Source organism: Ipomoea nil, unplaced genomic scaffold, assembly GCF_001879475.1.
Source record: "Ipomoea nil cultivar Tokyo-kokei standard unplaced genomic scaffold, Asagao_1.1 scaffold3384, whole genome shotgun sequence".
Taxonomy (NCBI): domain Eukaryota; kingdom Viridiplantae; phylum Streptophyta; class Magnoliopsida; order Solanales; family Convolvulaceae; genus Ipomoea; species Ipomoea nil.
Genome location: NW_017619812.1, coordinates 130,943 through 154,848, shown reverse-complemented (window position 1 = coordinate 154,848; position 23,906 = coordinate 130,943). Strand labels below are relative to the sequence as shown.

At 30.9% G+C, this 23,906-nt stretch overlaps 2 protein-coding genes across 2 annotated transcripts; one reads left to right on the top strand and one right to left on the bottom strand.

Moving 5' to 3' along the window:
- The first annotated feature begins 237 nt into the window (after positions 1-237).
- On the top strand, positions 238-3,238 carry LOC109171028 (transcriptional corepressor LEUNIG-like). Its single transcript, XM_019320167.1, has 6 exons — positions 238-551; positions 1,554-1,663; positions 1,747-1,899; positions 2,282-2,398; positions 2,527-2,730; positions 2,853-3,238. The coding sequence occupies exons 1-6, from the start codon at positions 452-454 to the stop codon at positions 2,994-2,996; spliced, it is 828 nt and encodes a 275-aa protein (XP_019175712.1). The 5' UTR covers positions 238-451; the 3' UTR covers positions 2,997-3,238.
- Positions 3,239-14,102: 10,864 nt separating this feature from the next.
- Positions 14,103-21,464, bottom strand: LOC109170955. The gene is made up of 10 exons (XM_019320089.1): positions 21,401-21,464; positions 19,776-19,910; positions 18,721-18,873; positions 18,170-18,611; positions 17,393-18,081; positions 17,157-17,288; positions 16,773-17,067; positions 15,851-16,635; positions 15,700-15,762; positions 14,103-15,607 (listed from the first exon to the last, which is right to left on the bottom strand). Exons 1-10 carry the CDS (start codon positions 21,462-21,464, stop codon positions 14,103-14,105), a joined length of 4,263 nt encoding a protein of 1,420 aa, XP_019175634.1.
- Between the last annotated feature and the right edge of the window lie 2,442 nt (positions 21,465-23,906).

Here is a 23,906-nt window from a genome sequence, read left to right as displayed (position 1 = left end):
ACATTAGTTTTTTTATGACTGAAAAAGATTGAGAAATTATAAATAATTAAAATGAACTTTTAATGCTCCGAAAATATAGTCAATAAACAGTGGGTGAAACATGAGTCTCATACCAAAAAATCTTATTCTCAATTGATAGATCAAATATGTCACACGATGTTCACACACACACCAAAAAAAAAAAAAAAATGTCACATTTTTATTGGGGGTCGGAGCCCTTTCATCCAAACCATCTCCTGCAAGTCTACAACTACTCTCACAGTCCTTACACATAAAACATCATATTATTATTTCTTGTTTTTATCAACAAAAATTCTTTATAAGTAAAAATTTGTTCTTGGTCTCTTCCCTCTTGTTTGGGTCCCCTATATGATTCTTAGTTTAAAAGCTGGCACAATTGCACCAGCAACAACATCAGTAGTAGCAGCATAAACTCACTATAATTTCTGCAATGGATCATTTTATGGATGATTTATGTTCTTCCCTTGAGAATCATGTTCAACCCTTTTTACCTCATGATGATGCAGCCCCAAGCAATGAAGCTGAACATGGTAAAATTTTCTGCTATTTACTTTTTTGGATGGTGACTTAATTACCCTTTGCATAGTATCATAGTATATTAGGGCATTTAATTTTCAGAATTTTTTACTGCATAGAATTACAGATTGCTTCTACAAACTCAAAATTTTTGCCCAGAGGAGGGATATGATTTGATCAAACTGTAATCTTTATGTCAACCTTCATTCATCAGTTAGTGGGTCTTGTAAATCTGTAGTCTTTCCAAGTTTCTGCAATGTGAAGTGGGGTTTTACCCCTGTAAATATTTGGGGAAAACAGAAAATTACCCTAAGGGGATGTTTGGTTCATGGAAAATATTTCCAAAGGAAAATATTTTCTTTAAACGGGAGGAAAATGTTGTTTTTTGGTGTTTGGTTGAATTCCTCAAATTTGAGGAAAACAAAATCCTTGGTCCAACCAAGGATTTTGTTTTCCATGGAAGATGGGAAGAAAAAGTAATATGGATTGCCTATTTCGCCTTTGTTTTATTTTTTCATTATATTACTCTTATTAATTTGTAGGGGCATATATGTCTTTAAACTCGTTATTCCTTAGAATTCCAAATCTAGCCAAACAATAGAATTAGTATTTCCAATAATTCTTTTTTTACCAATCAAACAATGAAATTCATCTTCCTAGTAATTGTTTTTTCATGGAATTTCAATTCCACTTCCCTTAAAATATTTTCCACCAACCAAACGAGCCCTAAAGGATACAGTGAAATTTTACCTGTTGTCCTTTTATATTCTAGTTGGAAACATGATACGATCCCACGTTGGCTTGATGGGTTCTCTGTATATAGTTCATGATGCCCCTCGTTTGACTTTCCTTTTAGATTCGATACTAGTTTCTAGTACTAGTATCTCTTTTGTTAGTTTTCTCTATTCTTTTGATTCGTCCTATGTTTTTTATGCGGTTTTACAACACTTGATGATGTAGTTTTAGTCGGTCTTATGCGTTGGAATGAACCCGATGTAAATAAATTGTAATGTTAGGGTTCACATTTGCGGAACTAAACTCTGTTCGTGCAAGTGCCAGTAAAATTATCTGTTGCGACTTCTCATCAGATGGAAAACTGCTTGTCAGTGGGGGGCATGATAAAAAGGTGAATACAATTTCTTGCCCTTATTGGTTCGTAACGTTAATTGTTCTTCACTAGTTTCGTTCGATTATTATTTGGTCGTGCAGGCTGTTTTGTGGCATACGGACACCTTAACGCCAAAAGCTACATTCGAAGAGCATTCATTACTCGTTACTGATGTTCGTTTCAGTCCAAGCATGTCCCATATTGCAACGTCTTCTTTTGACAGGACTATAAGAGTTTGGTCTGCTGACAATCATGTAAGCTAGCCAACAATGTACTATGTGTCTATGTTTTGTTTTTTCTTCATGGTTTTTCTAGCGTTAACGCTATTGGTTTGTTCCGTAGCATGGCTACTCGATTCGGAATTTTACTGGGCATTCTGCTGCAGTATTGTCACTCGATTTCCATCCCAACAACGAAGATATGATCTGTTCGTGTGACGGGGATGGCGAGATTAGGTACTGGAGCGTCACCAATGGTGCAGTAATTTATATTCCATTTTCTTTCCTCGTCACCATTGCTCATAACCACCCATAACTCCAAACAGCATAAACAGATGAACATTATATCGCTTTCTGTTAGTTTATACTCGTTTTCTCATATCACGACTTGAGATCTTTTGTCCATTATTCGGTATAGGGTGGCATGACTCAGGTGAGATTTCAGCCCCGTCTTGGCAGGTATCTTGCAGCAGCAGGCGAGAATGATGTATCGATTATTGATGTCGAAACGCAAACGTGCAGACAGACACTAAAGGTGCTACTTTTACAGACGTATTATGTTGAAATGACCGTCTTTATTAAGAATAATGTATATAAACAATAAACGTGCAATCTAACTATCAGCTTAAAACTTTTCATTAATGTCTGTTGTTCCATTGGCAGGGTACGAAACCTGTTAACTATGTCTGCTGGGACCCTTCGGGCGAGCTACTGGTTACAGTGAGAGAGGATTCTGTGAGAGTATGGGCACTCGGTTCTGGGAGTATAGGGAATTGCGTACACGAACTCGGTTCAAATCACAGTAAATTTCACTCCTGCGTTTTCCATCCTGTATACACTTCATTGGTAGTTATTGGCTGTAACCAGGCAAGTTACATTCTCGGGCTTATATATATAATCCATTCAACGATGTGGTTCTCGTATTAGTACAAGATCGAGTAGCGGGATTTGTCCCAAAACGTGCTGATGTGCAGAGCGTTTTCTTGCAGTCTTTGGAGCTCTGGAACATGAGCGAGAACAAGACCATGGTGGTTGCTGCACACGAACGAATAATTTCTTCGTTGGCTGCATCTTCTGCGACGGGTTTGATTGCTTCTGCTAGTCACGATCAGATGATCAAACTCTGGAAGTAGCAGCATTTGCTTCCATGATTTTCGGCCTGCTGTTGTATGTTCAACTACTTTAGCACTGTTAGTTTTATGGTGTTGGGTAGCTTGGTTTGTGTGGTAATTAAGACACAAGGCCAACCAGTCTGTTTATTGTCCTGGAAAACTGGATTTTGTATAAAGAATTGAAGTATTTCTGTTGTGATCTTCCATTTTTACCTGTATATGAGCTTGGATGAATTCAAATGTGTAATCTCAAGCTTTGTTAAGTTGGCCAAAAGACTTATCGGGCGCTTGGTTAGGAGGGAAAGGAATTGTTCTTTAGAAAACGAAAGAATAATGTGAGAATAAAGTAAAAATTTAAATCCTATTATATGAGAGTCTGATCTTTGTACTATACAATTCAAACTTCTCTAAAACGGGAGCGGTCAAAGAACGCGGAGAACGGCTGAAGGCGGGGCAGGTTAACATAAGTAGTGAAATCAATCAAGAAGGGACCGGGTCGGATCAACCTAGGAGTTGGTCGAAGCACATCAATCACCCGCCTAGTGAGATCAATCAAGAGAGGGGTCGGATCAGCCTAGGAGTCAGTCGAAGCAATTCAATCACCAACCTAGGTGAAGAAGGAGGCAAACGACCAGGCGGTCGAAAAGGGAGAACCCGTTCGAGTGCAGTACTCAATTCCGTGAGTCAATTAAAATACTTTAAGAATTAATTTTTCATTCACTCATTCTCAAATGTCGTCAATTTAGGGGAAATTTGAACATGTGACCTCCCATTTAGGAGATCATAACTACCATTGAATTACAAGCTATTTGATATATTTTAATACTAGTATTTGCACCCGTGCGATGCACGGAATGAATTTGTTGTAATATATGAATCGATATATAATTATTTAAATTATTAGAACATCAAATATTATATAGTGCAATTAAAGATATGGTTTTGATCGTTTATATATTTTGATGTTATCATTGCTTGAATTTGTGCAAATAATTGCTCAAATTAATAGCTAATGTCTAGATGTACGCATGCAGTGCTGTAACTTTGAAGATTTTATTTATCATTGTTTAGTATTTTCATAAATTAGACAAATGTGCTCGTTCTCTAACAACTCAGTTATAGAAATGAATTGCTATCCTTATTCATTTGTATGGAAGGTATATTTTTTGTGTAGATATATAGCAATCTTTCATTTAAAAAAAATAAAAACTTAATATCACCGATTATATTTACATATTATTGACGCCTCTTTGTAGACGACATTGGTAGTGGCAACACAATCTTGTTCATCTTCGTCTAGAGCTAACACCTTCAATTCATCATGACGGGTTACTTGGGTGAAATATATAATGGTAGAATATCACTCAATTAGTTATCTTTTTATATTTTCAGTCAATTAATAATATCATATTCATTTTCAGCCAATTATTCTTTTTTATTTTCAGTCAATTAGTCAATTAGAATATCAAATGCAGTGATATTTTTAACTAACTAGTATTTTCGCCCGTGCGATGCACGGGATAGATTTGTTATAATATATTAAAAATATTTGGATTGATATATAATTATTTAAATTAGAAGATTAAATATTATACAGTGCAATTGAAGATATATTTTGAATTATTTATGTGTTTTGATGTTATCATTGTTTAAATTTGAGCAAATAATTGCTCAAATTAATAGCTTATGTGTAGATGTACGCATGCGATGCTGTAACTTTGGAGATTTTATTTATCATTGTTTAGTATTTTTTTTTATAAATTAGGCAAATGTGTTCGTTCTCTAGTAACTCAATTATAGGAATGAATTGCTATCTTAATTCATTTGTATGGAATATATATATTTTTGTCTAGATATATAGCAATTTTACCATTTAAAAAAAACATAATATCAACGATTGTATTTACACATTATTGAAACATGTTTGTAGATGACATCGGTTATAGCAACGCAATCCTGTCCATCATCGTATAGAGCTAACACCTTCAGTCCATCAGGATAGGTGACTCGGGTGAAAATATATAATGGTAGAGTATTAGTCAATTAGCGATCCTTTTATATTTTAAGTCAATTAGTAATATCAAATTCATTTTCAGCAAATTATTCTTTTATATTTTTAGTCAATTAGAATATCATATGCAGTGGTATTTTTACCTAATTTTTGTTCAATTTTTAATTGATGATGTATAATATTATTATTGAATATTTATGTTCCATTTTTAATTTATCTTTAATATTGTTTAAAATATGCATTTACTATTCATGATGTAGAATTATTATTGAAATATTTCCGTCAAATTTTAGTTTCCGTTCCATTTTTAATTAAAATGCAATGATCTAACCATTTATTTTTTTCATATTAATCAATTATGGATCATTTTTTATTTGCAGTCAACTATTAGTATTCATTTCTTTTTTTATTTTCAGTCAATTTGTAATGCCATATTCATTTTCAGCCAATTATTCTTTTTTTTTTTCATTCAATTAGTCAATTAGAATATCAGATGCAGTGATATTTTTACCTAATTTTCGTTCCATTTTTAATTGATGATGTAAAATATTATTATTGATATATTCCGGTTTCATTTTTAATTTACCTTTACTATTGTTTAAAATATGCATTTACTATTGATGATGTAGAATATTATTATTTAAATATTTCCTTTTCATTTTTAATTTACTTTTACTTGATGATGTAGAATATTATTATTAAAATATTTTTGTTCTATTTTTAATTTTCATTTCATTGTTTAAAATTGTGAAAGATTTATGACATAATTGTGATTTGATCTATTATACTGTATAATATTATTGTGAAAAATTAAAATGCAATGATCTGACCATTTCCTTTTCCATTTTAGTCAATTATGGATCATTTTTATTTTCAGTCAATTATTAATATTCATTTCCTTTTCCAATTAACCTAACTTCAATTCTTTTTTTTTTTTTTTTTCATTTTTGAATTTTTAGTAAATTATTAATATTCATTTCTTTTTCCAATTTACCTAATTTCCATTCCATTTTTAATTGATGATGTATAATATTATTGTGAAATATTTATGTTCCTTTTTTTCATTTTTTTTAATTTACATTTACTATTTACTATTGTTTGGACAGGAAATCAAGTAAATAGGATTTTATTTTTAATTATAGTATAGATTTGATAGTGAGGTTGTAACATACATATATGATGAATTGACTATATTATAAATTGTTTAAATTTGTTATATAGGGTATTATGTTACGTGAGAGCATTGAATATGGAAACAATATTACCAAGATTTTAGTTGATTTCTACTTTACATTTGCTTACAAAATAAGTTGTATTAAATTAGTTGGTGATAAACATCCAAAATTTCTACACGGTAATACAATACCTATACATGATATTACCAATTATGCTATTATGTTATTACCTAATTAATTAATGTCTTTTCTACACGGTATTATAAATATATAAAAAAAATACGGAGAATTTGCAAACAATAATGTTACCAAAAATATTATTATATTAAAGAATATAATTAATATATCTGGAAGATCATATAGGGCACTCTTTGATCCTAAATCAATAAATAATTAGTTATATACACATTTAGCAGTACCAATGTTATTACTAATACTTTATATATATCTGCAGTATTGAACCTTTAATGTGAGATAAGAAAGAAATAATCAGTTAAATGATGCCTTTATTTGGATGCACTAAGACTATTACAATGCTCCATCACTTTGTAAACATGTACAACTTTGGCTTTATTTTATACTTTAAATTATACTTTGCTTATCATTTAGATTTTAATGCATTATTTTAAGCTAATTTATTTATTAACATTAAAAATACATTTTAAAGTGTGACAATCTATACTAATAAATCATTTTAAAAAGTGGCAAAAGATGATTTTCTAATTTGTTGCCACTGCATCAATTTAAAAAAAAAAAATTGTTGCTATTGTTTACCTCGATCATCTCATAAATATCCATAATTTTTATTAGAGGGGTCTAATCAACACATAAACTGAAAAAAAATGACAATCATAAACAAAATATGTACAAAAATAAATGATAAAAACACTTGTGTTTAGATTAACTCTTCATATCATTCTTAACTCTACACAATTGCATAAGAACAACCATAGAATTTGCAAGGCCAAAATTAAAATAAATAAATAAAAAGGTTTCAACTCTTGACCTTGGTATATGTTGATCCCACACTGTAGCTTTCAATTGATTGTCCCTATAAACAAATAAACTACGGAGTACTTAATAAAAAATACATATACAAAATACAATAAAAATAACAAAACTAGATAATTCACTTTGTATCCACGTACAATTAGAAAATCAATAAGTTAAGAAGGCTTCCCTGCAATGATTTTATCCAATGGAGAGTATATCTCAACGACCCTACCAATAACGTAAAACATGTTAATAAAAAAAAATCAGATATAGATTAAAATTGTAAATGAAACTTACCAACGAATTGTTTATCATCTACAGACTTCAAAGATGGAAATGATTTCAATAAATAAATTTGTCTAGAAAAGTTGTCATTTTTTTTTATATTATATAACCAAAGTAGCATAGTGAAATTACAACATAAAATAATGAGTGCATTTTGTGAAAATATAGAAATTACTTATCACCATAAAATTTTTAATGGCATAAGCTTTTCATTGTTTGAAAAGCTTACAGTACTTACCAACATGTTCCCTTGGTATATGAGCATGAAGTTCCCTACAATGAAGTAAAAAAGAAAATTGTTATTTTGCAATTTATTTTTGCAGTATAGGAAGCAGCTTTGTAATGCATCTTTTTCCCAATTTCATATACAACACGAGTTCTAGAAAAAAGTAAAATCGAAAAAAAAATACCATTTGATAGGAAAATATGCACTCTCTAGATTTTATGAAATCACTCCCTTTTCTCTATGGGACTTCATATAGGTGCACACCAATCACCATCTAATAGCTCTGAAAGTCTTCAATGGAGAAATATCCTAAGCAAGAATAAACATTGGAGTCGTATAAAAAAGCAAAATTGAAAAAAAAAATACCTCTTAATCGTGAAACATGCACTCTCTAGATTTTATGGATTCACTCCCCTTTCTCTATGTGACTTCATATAGGTGTGCACCAATTGTAGTCTAATAGCTCTGCAAGTCTTCAATGGAGAAATATCCTGGGCAAGAATAAACATTGAAGTCGTAATAGTTGTATGTTAGTATACATATCTATATCTCTATATATAATTACTCAATATAAAAGAATGAATAAATGAATATAAGGAAAAAATATTATCAATTAATAGATTTACCAATTAGGTTAATACGTGAATATGGAAACAATATTATCAATTAATAAATTTTAATTAATTTCTATTTTACATTTGGTTACCAAATAAGTTTTACTACAAAAGTTTGGGCGGGAAAATGAAATAGGAGGATTTTACTTTTATATATATATAGATTTTCGTTTCATTTTTAATTGATGATGTAGATATTATTATTGAAATATTTCCGTTCCATTTTTAATTTACCTTTACTATTGTTTAAAATATTCATTTACTATTGATAATGTAGAATATTATTATTGAAATATTTTCTTCCAAATTTTAATTTCCATTACATTTTTAATTTAAGTGCAATGATCTTACCATTTTCTTAGTCAATTACGGATCATTTTTTTATTTGCAGTCAATTATTAATATTCATTTCCTTTTATATTTTCAGTCAATTAGTAATATTAGATTCATTTTCAGTCAATTATTCTTTTTATTTTCAGTCAATTAGAATATAGATGCAGTGATATTTTTATCAAATTACCGTTCCATTTTAATTTGATGATGTAGAATATTATTAATGAAATATTTTCGTTCCATTTTTAATTTACCTTTACTATTTTTAAAAGAGTTAATTTCATTTTTGATCGTATGACTATTTGGGTGATGTCAATTTGAGTCCACAACTTTCAAAACTAACAATTTAGTATCATAACTATTAAATTTTTATCATTTTTAGTCAGTCAGTCAAATTATCGATTAATTGTCGCTGAAATATTTTAATTCAGTGTTAAAATGAAAGCTAATTTGTGAACCACTATTTGAATTAACACAGAAGATGTTGGATATAGATAAAAATTGGTGACCATTGGCTACAAATCGGCAAGCAATTTGGTCGGACTGACTAAAATTTAAAAAAATTAAATAGTTAGGGTACTAAATTGTTAGTTTTGAAAGTTGTGGATTGAAATTGACAACACACCAATAATCATAGGACCAAAAGTGAAATTAACCATTTATAAAAATATGCATTTACTATTTGATGATGTAAAATATTATTATTGAAATATTTCCTTTCCATGTTTTTTTTTTTTTTGAAAATTTTCCTTTCCATGTTTAATTTTCCTTTACTTCTCAAAAAAAATTTAATTTTTTTTTTTAAAAGAGAGAGACTTTGGACTTCTCAATACTTGCTGGCAATCAATTATGTTTGTAAGAGGAGCATTGCTACTCAGAGGCCTCCCCTTTCCAAAACATTTTCAATGTGAGATCAAAATGCCCTTTCCAAAACATTTTCAATGTGAGATCAAAATGCTCCCACATCATTTAAAAAGGGAGCCAGTGGCTCCCTTTTGTCTATTATTATTATTATTATTATTATTATTATTATTATTATTATTATTATTATTATTATTATTATTATTATTATTGACATATTTGTCAAAATTTTAACAATTTATCTTTAATCAAAACACCAAAAATATTATTTAATAACTCAGTAATTTGATCCAAATTGCTAAAAACTAAAACAACACATACATTTTTTTTGGGTTAATCTTTCCCAACCCACACTAATAATAATAAATAAATAATAAATAAATAAAATAAAATAAGAAGACAAAGCTAAAGTTTCTTAAATAAGAGCCTTTTGACTTCTCAATACTTGCCACATTGATGGGCAAACAATTATGTTCGTATCTCTTATATAGAGGAGCTCAAGAGCTCCTCTTTTCAAACATTTTCAATGTGGGATCAAAATTATCCCACATCATTTACAAAGGGAGCCCGTGGCTCCCCTTTGTTTTTTTATTTTATTTTATTTTTTATTTTTATAATTATTATTTTAATTTTAAATTTATTTTATATATAGTTTTGTTTGGATTATTATTATTATTATTATTATTATTATTATTATTATTATTATTATTATTATTATTAATAATAATAATAATAATAATAATAATAATAATAATAATAATATTATTATTATTATTATTATTATTATTATTATTGTTATTATTATTATTATTATTATTATTTGACAAATTCACCAAAATTTTAAGAAATTCGCCGGTTGAACATTTTATATTTAATCGAAACACCATAAATATTATTTAATAAATAACTTAAGCAATTTGCTCCAAGATACTAAAAACTAAAACAGCACATATACATTTTAGGTTAATCTTTCCCAAACCCCCTAATAATTTTTTTTTTAAAAAAAACTAAAATAAGAAGCCATTAAAATAAGGTTTCTTAAATAAGAGCCTTTTGACACGTTGGGTTTCAATAGGTTGAGAAAGTTTATATGAACACATACTACATGTAACAGGGTGAATCGAATAGTTATGTTGTGGAATCATGTCCACCTTGCAAGGTGGACACAGTTCTATATTCATAATTACTAAACTATATGTTCATTATTATAAAGCTATATATTCATAACCTTTGAACTTCATATTCATAATTATTGAACTCTATATTCAGAATTACAAAACTATATGTTCATAATTACTGATCGAACTATATGTTCATAATTATAAAGCTATATATTCATAATTTTTTAACTTCATATTTACAATTATTGAATCTCTATATTCATAATTACATAACTATATGTTCATAATTATGTTCACAACACTATGTTCATAATTATAGAACTATATATTCATAATTTTTGAACTACATATTCGTAATTATGAACAATTTTAGAACTGTGTCTATCTTGCTAGGTGGACACGATTCCACAGCATAATTTGACGGGTCAATAGTATTCAAAAAATATATAAAATATGAGCCTTTGGACTTTTCAATACTTTCCCACATTGATGGACAAACAATTATGTTTGTAATAGAGGAGCAAGAGCTCATTTTCTAAATATTTTCAATGTGGGATCAAAATGATCCAACATCATTTACAAAGGGGAGCCCGTGGCTCCCTTATTTCTTCTTCTTCTTTTTTTTTTTTTTTTTAAAAAAATTAATTTTATTTTGTATATCATTTTGTTTGGATTATTATTATTATTATTATTATTATTATTATTATTATTATTATTATTATTATTATTATTATTATTATTATTATTATTATTATTATTATTATTATTATTATTACTTCTATAATTTGATTATTAATAAATTCGTCAAAATTTTAACAAATTCGTCATTTTAACATTTTAACTTTAATCAAAACACCCAAAAACATTATATAATAAATCAGTAATTTGCTCCAAACTGCTAAAAACTAATACAACACATACATAAAAATTATAAATAAATAAATAAAAATTAAAATAAAAAGACAAAGTTAAGACTTCTTAAATAAAAACCTTTTGACTTCTCAATACTTGTCCACATCGATGGGCAAGCAATTATGTTTATAAGAGGATCATTGCTCCTCTTATATAGAGGAGCTCTCTCTTTTCAAACATTTTCAATGTGGGATCAAAAATGATCCCACATCATTTACAAAGGGAGCCTGTGATAAACTATAGCATGGCATCAGACATCAGTCGTGTACTAAATTAAAAAAGAAAAAGAAAATATCAAGATGATCACAATAGCAAGCACTCAAAGGATCGGGATCTACACAATCCTTATTTGCCTTGCATGGCAAATCATTATTCTTCTTTGCTTCACCACCACTCCAAATACCTGCAATCATTATATCAACTCACAATATTAGTATTTTCACACATCTAATAAGCATGTATGTTCTCTCTTATATTTTTAATGTAGACTCTTAAAATATATCATTGTGAAGTTGAAGATCTGATTTTACCAGAGAAATTAATTTAATGTCGGTATATGATATACCCATAGTAAAATATTTTATGGGTGAAAGCTATAAAAGATGAATGGACTTACATGAAGCAACCACCAACAGAAGGAAGAGACTTGAAAATAGTTTGGAACTTAGAAGGCATGAAGCAACCACCGACAGAAGGAAGAGACTTGAAAATAGTTTGGAACTTGAAAGCCATGAAGAAGATATATTGGTCTAAAGAGATTGATAGTGATGATAATATATATATATATATATATATATATATATATATATATATATATATATATATATATATATATTGGTTAATATTTTGACTGAATTGGTAAAAAAGGATATACTTTTGGTAACAACTTAATTGGAGGAATTAATTAAGACAAAATAGTTGGTGTGTATATTATTGGTCTAAAGAGATTGATAATGATGATAATATATATATTGGTTAATATTTTGACTGAATTGATAAAAAAGGAAATACGTACTTTTGGTAACAACTTAATTGGAGGAATTAATTAAGACAAAATCGTTGGTGTGTATATGGCATTATTATTATTATTATTATTATTATTATTATTACTATTATTATTATTATTATTATTTGAATATTACACAAATACCCTTAAGTTTTGTGGAAAAATTTGGGAAGGAGGATTTTACTTTTATATAGATATAGATAGATATAGATATAGATATAGATTATATATAGATAGATTATTACGAATTCCGTTTCTTTTTTCATTCTAATTAAGAATTCTTTTTTTATTTTCATATTTTACTACTAACTTTTAATTATACTGATTACTATTAGTATTAATTAATCAGTGAATTCTGTTCCTTTTCTATTATTTGTAAATTAATAATTTTTTTTCAAAAATTTTGGTAGGATTTTTTTATTACTGTTATCCTTATTATGACCCTTTTTTTTTGTTTTTTTTGTTTTTTGTTTTTTTTTTTTTTTTTTTTGTTTTTTTTTTTTTTTTTAACAATCTTTCATTTCCCTTTATCATTTTTATTGAATTAAGAATCCCTTTTTATTTTCCAATTTTACTAAATAAACTTCAGAAATATGCATATAAATTTACCTCAAAATATGCATATAAATTTACCTCTTACCATATAAATTTACCTCTTACCATTGAATACCTGTACGAAATATGCATATATGGTAAATATGCAATCTATATTATCTATATTATATATATAATAAATTCGTATATGGTAAATATGCAATCTATCTATACTATATATATATATATATATATATATATATATATATATATATATATATATATATATATATATATATATATAGAAGAGCGCTCATATGCGGCGGGGTCTTAACGTGCGGCGGTGCGGCAAAATTCCAGAATACACCAACAGTGTTAACAATATGCACCAACAGTGTAATAAAAACACACCACAATGAAATGCAATAAAACATCACAAAATACACAACAAACTCAAAAAAATACACCATATAACTCACCACCCCCAATGGTGTATTTCCGAACAGTGTATGGTGTTTTTACTCACACCTAATGGTGTGTGTTTGGTGATGCAGGGCTCTGTTTACTCTGTTTTGTGTGGTGTATTTTCCTAACGTTGATGGTGCATATTTGTTGAACTATTGGTGTTGCCGCACCGTAAGAAATCGCCGCACCGTAAGACACTGCCGCACCTGAACTCGCCTATATATATATATATATATATATATATATATATATATATAAATTGGATGATGTTACAAAAATGTCCCTAAGTTTTGGAGGGAAAACTTAACTAGGAGGATTTTATATATATATATATATATATATATATATATATATATATATATATATATATATATATATATACTAGTGTTTGACCCGTGCGATGCACGGGATGTAAATTACATAAACATTAATTATGTTTATGTTATGTTAAAAATTGGTTGAAGCAATACAGTAAGAATTTGGTATATATAATCATTCATTATATTTGGGAGCTCAACAAAAAACAACTCAAAATGGTATGTTAGAATTAGTATAAAGGTGATGGTAATATAAAAATAATACATTAGAAAACTACAAATTATTGAGAACTTCATGATATACAACATTAGTGGTTGAGGTTGTAGTTGAACTTGAGTCTTTTGCTATCAATATTTTGAGACCGTCTGGATTATTAACCCGAGATGCAGCTACGTACAACTGACCGTGTACAAAAACCGGTTTCTTTAGTACTAAACCTACATGGGTCAACGTTTGGCCTTGACTTTTGTTTATGGTCATCGCATATGAAAGCATCAATAGGAATTGCCTTCGTTGAAACTTGAACGGCAATCTTGGATCCGAGGGTGCCATTGACATTCGGGGGATTAACACCTTTGTACCTTTGTTGGGACCAGTCAGAATCTCGCCTTCAATCACATGATCTGCTAGCTTTGTGATTATCAACCGAGTTCCATTGCACAAACCAAGTGAATGGTCAATATTTCTCATTAACATTACTGGTGATCCGATTTTCAAAGTCAGTGTATGATTTGGTAGACCTGAAACCCGAATGCTATTTAGAAACTCCGGTGTGTGTACGTCTCCAAATATACCGTTATCGCCACCGGCTTTGCATACTGCGTCTGAACTATAGTATGACCTACTTTCGGCATTGTGCAACTCAGTCATATAGTCATTAACAGCGTTGACAACGTCGAGCGTCGGTGCTAATATGGCACGACCCAATAGGTGCTCGGGGTCAGTGTTCCCACTTGCAAACATAGGAAATGTACTGTGCACAATTGCTTTAATGTCGTCCCCCCCGGATGATACTAACATGTGCATTGGCATTTCAATTTCTGCAAACCCGTTATTCTGGCCACCAATCTTCCCATCCCCAATATTGGCAATCCAGTCAGCAAACTCTTGTAACGCCTGCCGGTTTCCACAATTTGGTACCGAGCTGAGCCTGAGGTTTTTAGTCAACCTTAAGACTTTGCAACTATCCCATAGGTATGATGAATTGATCGCTGAAGAAACAATGTCTTGCCATGTACCTTTGGGAACTACTGGAAGAATTTGACGGAAATCCCCACCCAGGACAACTGTTTTACCACCAAACGTCTTCATTTCACTATTAGGTTCTACAAAACGCAACAAATCCCGCATGGTTCTATCTAAAGCTTCAAAGAAATGTTTATGCATCATGGGAGCTTCATCCCAAATTATCAAGCTCGTCTTGATCAGCAACTCAGCCAGGTCGCTACCTTGCTTAATGTTACAGGTAGAGTCCTCATTTATTGCAATAGGTATTGCAAATCTCGAGTGTGCAGTCCGGCCACCTGGTAACAACAAAGAAGCTATGCCACTTGAAGCGACATTTAAAACGATTCGTCCTTTGCATCTGACTGCAGCTGATAACGCTCTCCACAGGAAAGTCTTTCCTGTTCCACCATAGCCATAAACAAAAAATAAGCCACCCTTCTTGTTCTCAATATCTTTGATAACAGTATCATATATGAGACCCTGTTCTTCAGTTAGTTTGGCACGAAGGACCTCAGAATCTGCCTTCAATTGTTCCGAATCGTATGACAACTCTTCAAAAACCAATCGATTTTGAAACAAACGTGAATTATCAGTACTTGGTGTTGGCATCGGGGGTAGTCTTTTAAAGACTTGTTTTGTAGACCCAACAGGTTTTCCAGTTCAATTAATGCAAAGTTCTTTTTCTCTTCCTCTGTTAAGACCAAATCTGTTAAAGTAACAACATCAAAATAGTTATAACTATAATCTAGTAAAAATGTTGAAAACTTTATTGTATACTAAAGAAGTAACATTACCTTGTTGTTTTAATACTCTCCTTTGATAATGTTGAGCATCTTCCGACAAATGTTCCCACACTTGATTCCAAACATTTTCGGGTCTAATAATTGATGATGATGTTAGTAAGACAACAAATAGCTTCCTCAATGAATGCGCACTTGACCAGTAACTTGCTTCATTTATAGCATCAATGTACTCTTTATCATCGTCTAACAATCCATGAGCATAACACGCATCTCTAAAGGTTAAGTACTCAACACCGTTAACTGTCCTAATATCTTTGTAACTTGTCGGGCCACGGACTATGTTCAATAGACACCTAAAATAATATATTTCGCCTGAAGCTGGAGGCACATAGAATATTCTACCAATTGAGGAACCCTTCTTTCTTGGATGCCATTCACGGATGTCCTTCTTCCACACAAATTTGGTAGGCATCTCGATGTACGTCAGTAAACTCGCTTCTTTGAACTTCTGATTGGCTACAAACCATGCATTAAACATACTTTGCCCAACGGTTTCCCTATTGAGGACATTATCAATCGTATCATCGTCTTGGAAAACAACTGATTGGTAGTCCGGCAAGTGAAAGCTTAATCGCTCAACCGGGGGAGTTCTGTACTGTACTTCAAAACTAAACAACCTCCATGTTGCCTCACATGCAGATACGTACCTGCAATCATAGTACATGTTTATCTCATCGACAATCTCGTTACCAGCACCATCGATTGTAGCCTTATAAAACTCAACAGTGACCCGGTCGTTGCCCTTGTTTACGTACTTGAATAAGTACTTGATTGACCTGGATTGGTTACACCACTCAACATTAATATGTGATTTGTATTTCAGTAGTAAGTACCGATTATGTGGTACAACATATCTATTATCCAAATCTATTCCATTTTTTTTATTGTCCTCTTATCATCCCTCCTTCGATACAACGGGTAACCATCTTGGTCAAAATGCGATGCATCAATGTATCTTTTTGGAAAATGCTTTGAACACTTGCCATTTGCCATGCACGGGGATTTCATTCTGGCAGCACCACACGGGCCGTGCAACATGAATTCTCCAACATGTTTGTAGTATTCATTCTCTGTCACCTTGTCGGGGATCTCGGCTGAAATGATCGTGTCCATAAAGGCCGGGTCAGCAAATTCGCTGTTCGCTTGAAGGAATAGTAATATGTGAGCATGCGGAAGACCACGTTTCTGGAACTCAATTGTGTATATAACTGTCAATAATGTATTTATATTGTAAGTTATACGGTTACTATATTAATTATTAAGGAAAAAAAAACTTCGTTTGAATTACGTTACACACCTGCCTTTACGCGACCAAATAGTTTCCCATTTTTTATTTCCTTTATTAAACAGTCTAGCTTCATTTTGAAAACACGGCAAACAATGTCCGGGCGATCTTCAGCTTTCAAGTTTCTTTTCTCCAAGAAGCGTTCTATCTCAGGCCATTTAGGATTACATGTGAATGTAATAAAAAGATTGGGATAGCCTAAAAATCTACAAATTGCCATGGCGTCTTGGTAGTTTTGTATCATGTACCTTGCTCCTCCAGTGAAACTTGATGGTAATATGATTCTTTTACCTTGAGAACTGGTTGAACTTCACCTCGTGTCAGCGCATCAGAGAGTCCTTTGTAGGCCTCACACCTCAAAGCTTTTTGATTTAACCGAATATAGAGTAACCTCGAAGATTCAACCATAGTATATGCATCAACCAAGAATTGCTGGAATAACCTTTTAGCATACATTATAGTTGAGATCTCATTTGATCTTTCGTGTATACGGAACGCGAAGTACTCTCTTTGTGAAACACTCTTTCTTGAAAAGTCTTGTTTAGTACCCTGTGTAGCAAAATGTATATCTTCCCTGAAACCATCCTCTCCATATGGAAATAATATTGGGTATTGCAATGGTAAATAAGCTGGGTTTAATTCACTTATTCGTTTCAGGACTCTTGATCTAGACTCGACAATAATATCACGCTGTCCCATGTAAGGGTCTATATCTCCAACAATGAGAGCGGCAACCTCGGATGTAGTTGGAAGCGCATAAGTTCTGGCATCTTTGGTCATCTTCCCTATTAATCTCATTCTTATCTGAGTTTGAGGATTAGATTCAATAAACGACTTGGCCATTCGGAATGACTTAACCAACACATTGTGTTCATCTAGCGTTTGCTTAATGTCGTGTACTACCTCAACATGCAATGTAGAACCATTGTTTTGCGCCCTAAACAATGAATAATATAAAATATTAGATATTCCGTATTCAGACATGATCTAACTAAAATAAATTTGATTAACACAAAACAGTATACCTCAAAGAGTTGAATCGATTTTCTATCTCATTTTCTGTATCGTGAATGTATAACTGGGCAAATTTAGGTTGAATGCCAACTGAAGGGACTAAGCTCCCAATGCGATGAAAATTTTGACCATTAATACGGAATATAGGCGGTGATGTTCCGTTGTTAATAGTTCTATCAATTTTGCCACCCATGGACGTGAAGCAGAACATGTTGTTGTAGGAACGTATATTCTTTAAAAAACATTTGTTTTTATCACTGGTTCTAAAGAATAGGTCATGCAACTTCTGAGGAGGCTTTGTCATTAATGGCAACTTTATCTTCCCATTGACACAACATGCAGAGTATTTTGGATTTTCAGAGCCCTTGGAATTGCTTGACCGTTCATTGTACCAAAAAAACGAATTACAATGCTCGCAAACATAATCTGGATCACCAATATCAAAATAATAACCTAGTCAAAACAAAAAATGTATTAGTTCGTATGTAAAATAATAATGTAAGATAGTCCCTTAATACAAAGAGAAAACGTTCTGGTCATAGCATATCACAAATGAACTCACCATTATTTGGGGGCATATTGTCATGTAACGGTTCAACAACTTCCTGAAAATCATGCATCAGATTTCGGCAATGCTCGATGGGTCGACTCTCTGGCTCTACAACGACTATTTGCATATTATTGTCATTTGTAATACAACCGTTACTTGCAAAACCTAAAAAAACAATATGTAATTAAAAGTCAATATGATTACATATTTACTTAAACATTATAACTGCATAAATTTAAAAATCTATCCTTCTATCCCTCGATATATATTTATACCTATTTGCGAATTTGGTGTTCGGTTTAAGTCGAATGTGCAAGTTTGACGGTTACAGGTAGGTGTTTTGCCGTGGTCCTCATTGACTGTACCGCAATTTTCTATAATATAACATATATTTTAGTCAAAGTTTGTTAGAATAATAATTAAACGATTTGACTATACACTCTTATTACAATATTTATTTATATTTGTTGAAGTTCATACTATTTGCTACGTTGCTAAACGGCATTCTGCTACTCAAATTTTTCGTTGATGTAGTATGTATTGTCCTTCGTATCGGAGAAGAAACTGTCAAAATGAAGGAACAACGACTATTATTAACAAATAAATGAGAAAGATCCTTACAAAAAAACGAACTCTAGAGTTTTATTTTAACATAAGTAATAAGTATATTATTGAATTAAAAAATTATACCTAGTTGCGAATCTGGTGATCTATTTAGGTCGAACGAACGATTGCGGCACTTTGTACTAAGTGGTTTATCACGATCGCCCTCATCTCGAGCGCAATTTGCTTTAATTGTTTAAAAGCCACACAAAACAGATGTTAGAATGTTAAGTATAGCATTTTACAAACTCCATTCATATCATCTGCAAGACTGAAAGCGAAAAGTAATGTTTGAGATTCGTACTATTTGATATGTTGCTTAACGGCATTCTGCAACTCAACTCTTGCAGCGGTGATTGTCGAATTGTCGTACTAATTACGCTTGATGCTGTGAATTAGAGTATGAAGTTTATGTTACCAACTTATTCAATAAGGATATACATTGTGTTAAAGGCCAAACTTACCATTTGTAACAATACTTAATGGCGTACTTAGCGAACTTTGGAAAACACCAATAAGCGGTTTACTATTGACTGCACTCCGGCTGGATTCAATTGGCGACCCGTAGGCTGCATCAGTGATATTACTATTCTCATTCGCTGCAACGTAAACACATATGTCTATCACATATCACAAATCGTTCGTTGGAACAATTTTTGACAATAATAACAAATTATACTGTAATTATCCAATGATAGTTCGTAATTGATGTCACTATTGTACTGTATAATAATACCGATAGTTTTAATCCAATATTGCAAATTTTATATTTAACCATATTATCACATTATTTTTTTCATAATATGTCATGATAATATTATATAATGATATATCTTTTAACCATAGGTGTTTTTATATAACAATGTCCCATTTTTTAGAAATAAGGAAAATGCTATTAATCTTCGTAACCATTTTATTATTTTTATTACTAATAACCTTTAAATATTAAATTTCAAAAATAATACTAAATAGCATAATTACAACCAATATTTTGTTATTATAATAATCACATTAATGATTGAGACTAATATTTGGCTAACAATTATTTATAAGAACAATAATAATCAGAATATTAATAATCACAATCATAATAATAATAGAATAATCAGAAACTTTTAGACTAATAACATCATAACAATTATACTAATAATAATAATAATAATAATAATAATAATAATAATAATAATAATAATAATAATAATAATAATAATAATATTATTATTATTATTATTATTATTATTATTATTATTATTATTATTATTAATAATACAAACAATAATAACATTAATCATAATAATAATAATAATAATAATAATAATAATAATAATAATAATAATAATAATAATAAATAAATAAATAAAATGGAAATGACAGTGAGAATGGTCTCGATGATGTCGCTTTCCTAATCCCTTGAACGCTCATTGTGAGCTCATTTCGCTGGCAATCCACCTGGTTTCTCTCTCTAAAAATGGAGCTGAGTAAGGGGTTAGGGTTCGATTGGTGAGTCTCGTGTACTCTGTACTATGGATTGACAATGAAGATGATGTTTGTGGGGAGCATCGACTGACAAATAGCTCTCGGCATACTCGACGTCTGAGTGTCAAATCGGAGGTTTGATCTGGACTATCAACGCACGGTTCGCTCCGGTGAACACTATAGTCGCCGGAGTTCATGGGTACATACAGATCAGACATTTTTGGTCATAAATGTGTGCGATTAGGGTCGGTGACAATTTTTCCGATTCGGTGGTTCAGCTATTCGATTTGGAAAATAACAACAAAACTGGGTATGTATTACTAACCTAATTATTCTACGTTGTTCAGATGTATATATAAATAGGGATATTGATAGCATTTATCAATTAAATATGTAGAAGTAATCCGAGTATACAACACATGCATATGAATTTTGCTAACCGTTGAATTTATAAGATGATTTTTAATTTGCATCGGAGAAGCTAGAATTCGTTGGTTAATAAGTAGATTTTTTTAATTATTTTTTTTACAGTGTACCGAACTATTTCTTATAATATCTATCTATATAGGAAGACAGATAGCTATAATAAAGATAGAAGTGTACTAAGATTTACCTTGGTTGTTGCTGGGATGCTTCCTCTTCGACCCAATGGTGGTTGTAGATGTAAGTTTCCTCATGTATTCTTAGGGAGATGTATTGGTTAGAATAAGGAATTGTTTAGGTGGTGTTTAAAACAGCTGTTTAAACTCTCTGTGTTGATTATATAGTTGAAAAGAACTACTCAATTAATATTTGGAGACAACATTGGAAATTGGCCATTATAATGGCTTTTGGAATACTGAAAGGTTTAGTTGTGCTACTTAATGCACAGGGAAGTCCATTAACATAGGTAGATGAATATTATTAGTAATTGGATTCATACTAAACTGGAATTGACAATTTTTATTGGAATGTAAATAGGTTTCTTATTTAGGTAACATAATATAATAAACTTTATGTCATTTTGCAGGTAGACAGTAGTCGGTTCAATCCCACAAATACTGATGGTTGTGATAGGCTTTATTTGATAATGATCTGTGTTTGCGACTGTTGTATTTACACATGCTTCGGGGAGCTTAAAGATAAGTTTGTTGTCCATCTAATGTGCTTTACAATAAAGATACACACTACTTGCTGATATTGTTTGAGTGTTGTTAAACTATCTAATGTTAATGATGAATTAATCTGTTTAATTGTAATCCTCCCCTTGCAGGTAAGCTGGTACACCTACATTGTATTTATGCCCATTAATTTGTGGATGGTTCATAGATACAAAAGTTGGAGTACAGAATATTGTATTAACAGTTGCTTCGGACGTCTAAAAGATAAGTTTTAATACCCTTGTATGGCTCAATCTGATCACCCATTCAAATGTTAGTCAAGCATAATAATTTCCTTACATTGTTCGTAACCAAGAATAACTTTAAGGCATATATTCAGTTAATTCAAAATCCCCCAAATGCAGGTAAACTACACATCAAAAGGTCTTCAACTAACATTACTTAAGGACGCTTGCTTTTAACCAAAATTGTTGTCAACAATTGGTAAGTCCCTAATAAGATGTAAGATGCTAATTAAGTTGCTGCAAGTCGTATTTTAGATTTAACGGTTGTTGGTTCAACTGCAGGTAAGATGCAACATAATCTACATTGTATAAAAGGTCATTGAGGAGATAATCAACTGTACATTGTTGTCAACAACTGGTAAGTCCCTTAGTCCTCAATTATGAGTACTTGGAAACACATTTTTACTTTACTTTCCAACAATAGCTTTAGGTCACTGATAGCTGTTACTGTACTTCATTGAAAACTAATGTATTATATATTGTAATTAATCTAGTGTTGATATTGTGGAGTGATAAGACTATTTTTTATATACACGTGTCCCTTTGTTCTTTTGTTTACTATTAATTGTCCGGTAATATGATTAAGTGATAGAACTTTTTTTTTGCTTTTATCACACATTCCTCTTCTAAATAATTGAATGCATGTTAATTTATGACACTTTGCCAAAATTGTTGAGAGATGAAATAACGTGGTTCTAAATTGCTTTAATCCTAATACGAATTTAGTAATAGATTGTTGAGATGCCAAATACACTTGGATTTACAGTTGCAGTGTAGTACTACTAACTTTGGCTGCCTTACATGATCTACTAATTTGAATATTCAGTTTTTATTAGTTTAGTTACATTTTTTTGGATGACAACTTGCAGATATGTGAGTGTATCCAACTGTAGAAGTGAAATAATTAACAAAGTATAGAATTAGGGAAAACCAATATTTATAAGTTTTACATATAGTCATTACAATAAAAACAGACTTATTTAATCATTAAAATTGAGAGCACACAAAATTTAAAAAAATTAAACTTGTAGGTTCATAATGTACACTAATGTTCCTTAATATTACATAATTAGAAAGTGTCAGCTGTATTACATGCTAACATAAACCATTGGATGGTCCTCGAGAATGCTGATTTCAGCTACTTCAAGATTTGTGTGCCATCAGTTTGGTCTTTAGGAATATGCCTGCCAACTGATTGACCTTTTCCCACCATGTCTGCAAGCCTTTGCATTCTTTTACGATGATCTCTGCAATCTTTCTATTGTTGTGCCATCAATTCCTGCAAAAAAAAAATCTGTCATAGGAATATCACAAATCTAGAGGGTTTCTCATGTTTGGTACTAAACCAACAAAACCATACATTATCCAAAAAGGTTCAGTCCAGCTGATGTTCCCAAAACACAATACTGTCAACAAAAACTATCATTCAAAACCAAAAAAAAAACCAGAAGAGCACATTGTCAAACATTTAATTCATTACAAATCTGTTTCTTTCTCAATCTTCACAACACTGTCCTTGCTTTTCTTCGAACTTTGTGTGCTTGAAAACTCATCAATTAGCGATCTCTTCATGGTTCCATTCTCAATAATGTTATCTTCGTTCAGTCTCTGTGCAACAACTTAGAGAGGGCTTTCAGCTTCATTGGCTGGGTCTATATCCTACACATAGAAATGGTGAACATGTAAATGTAAAATACTTTAGTTTATAAAGTAATTCTTATAACATGTTTCTGGA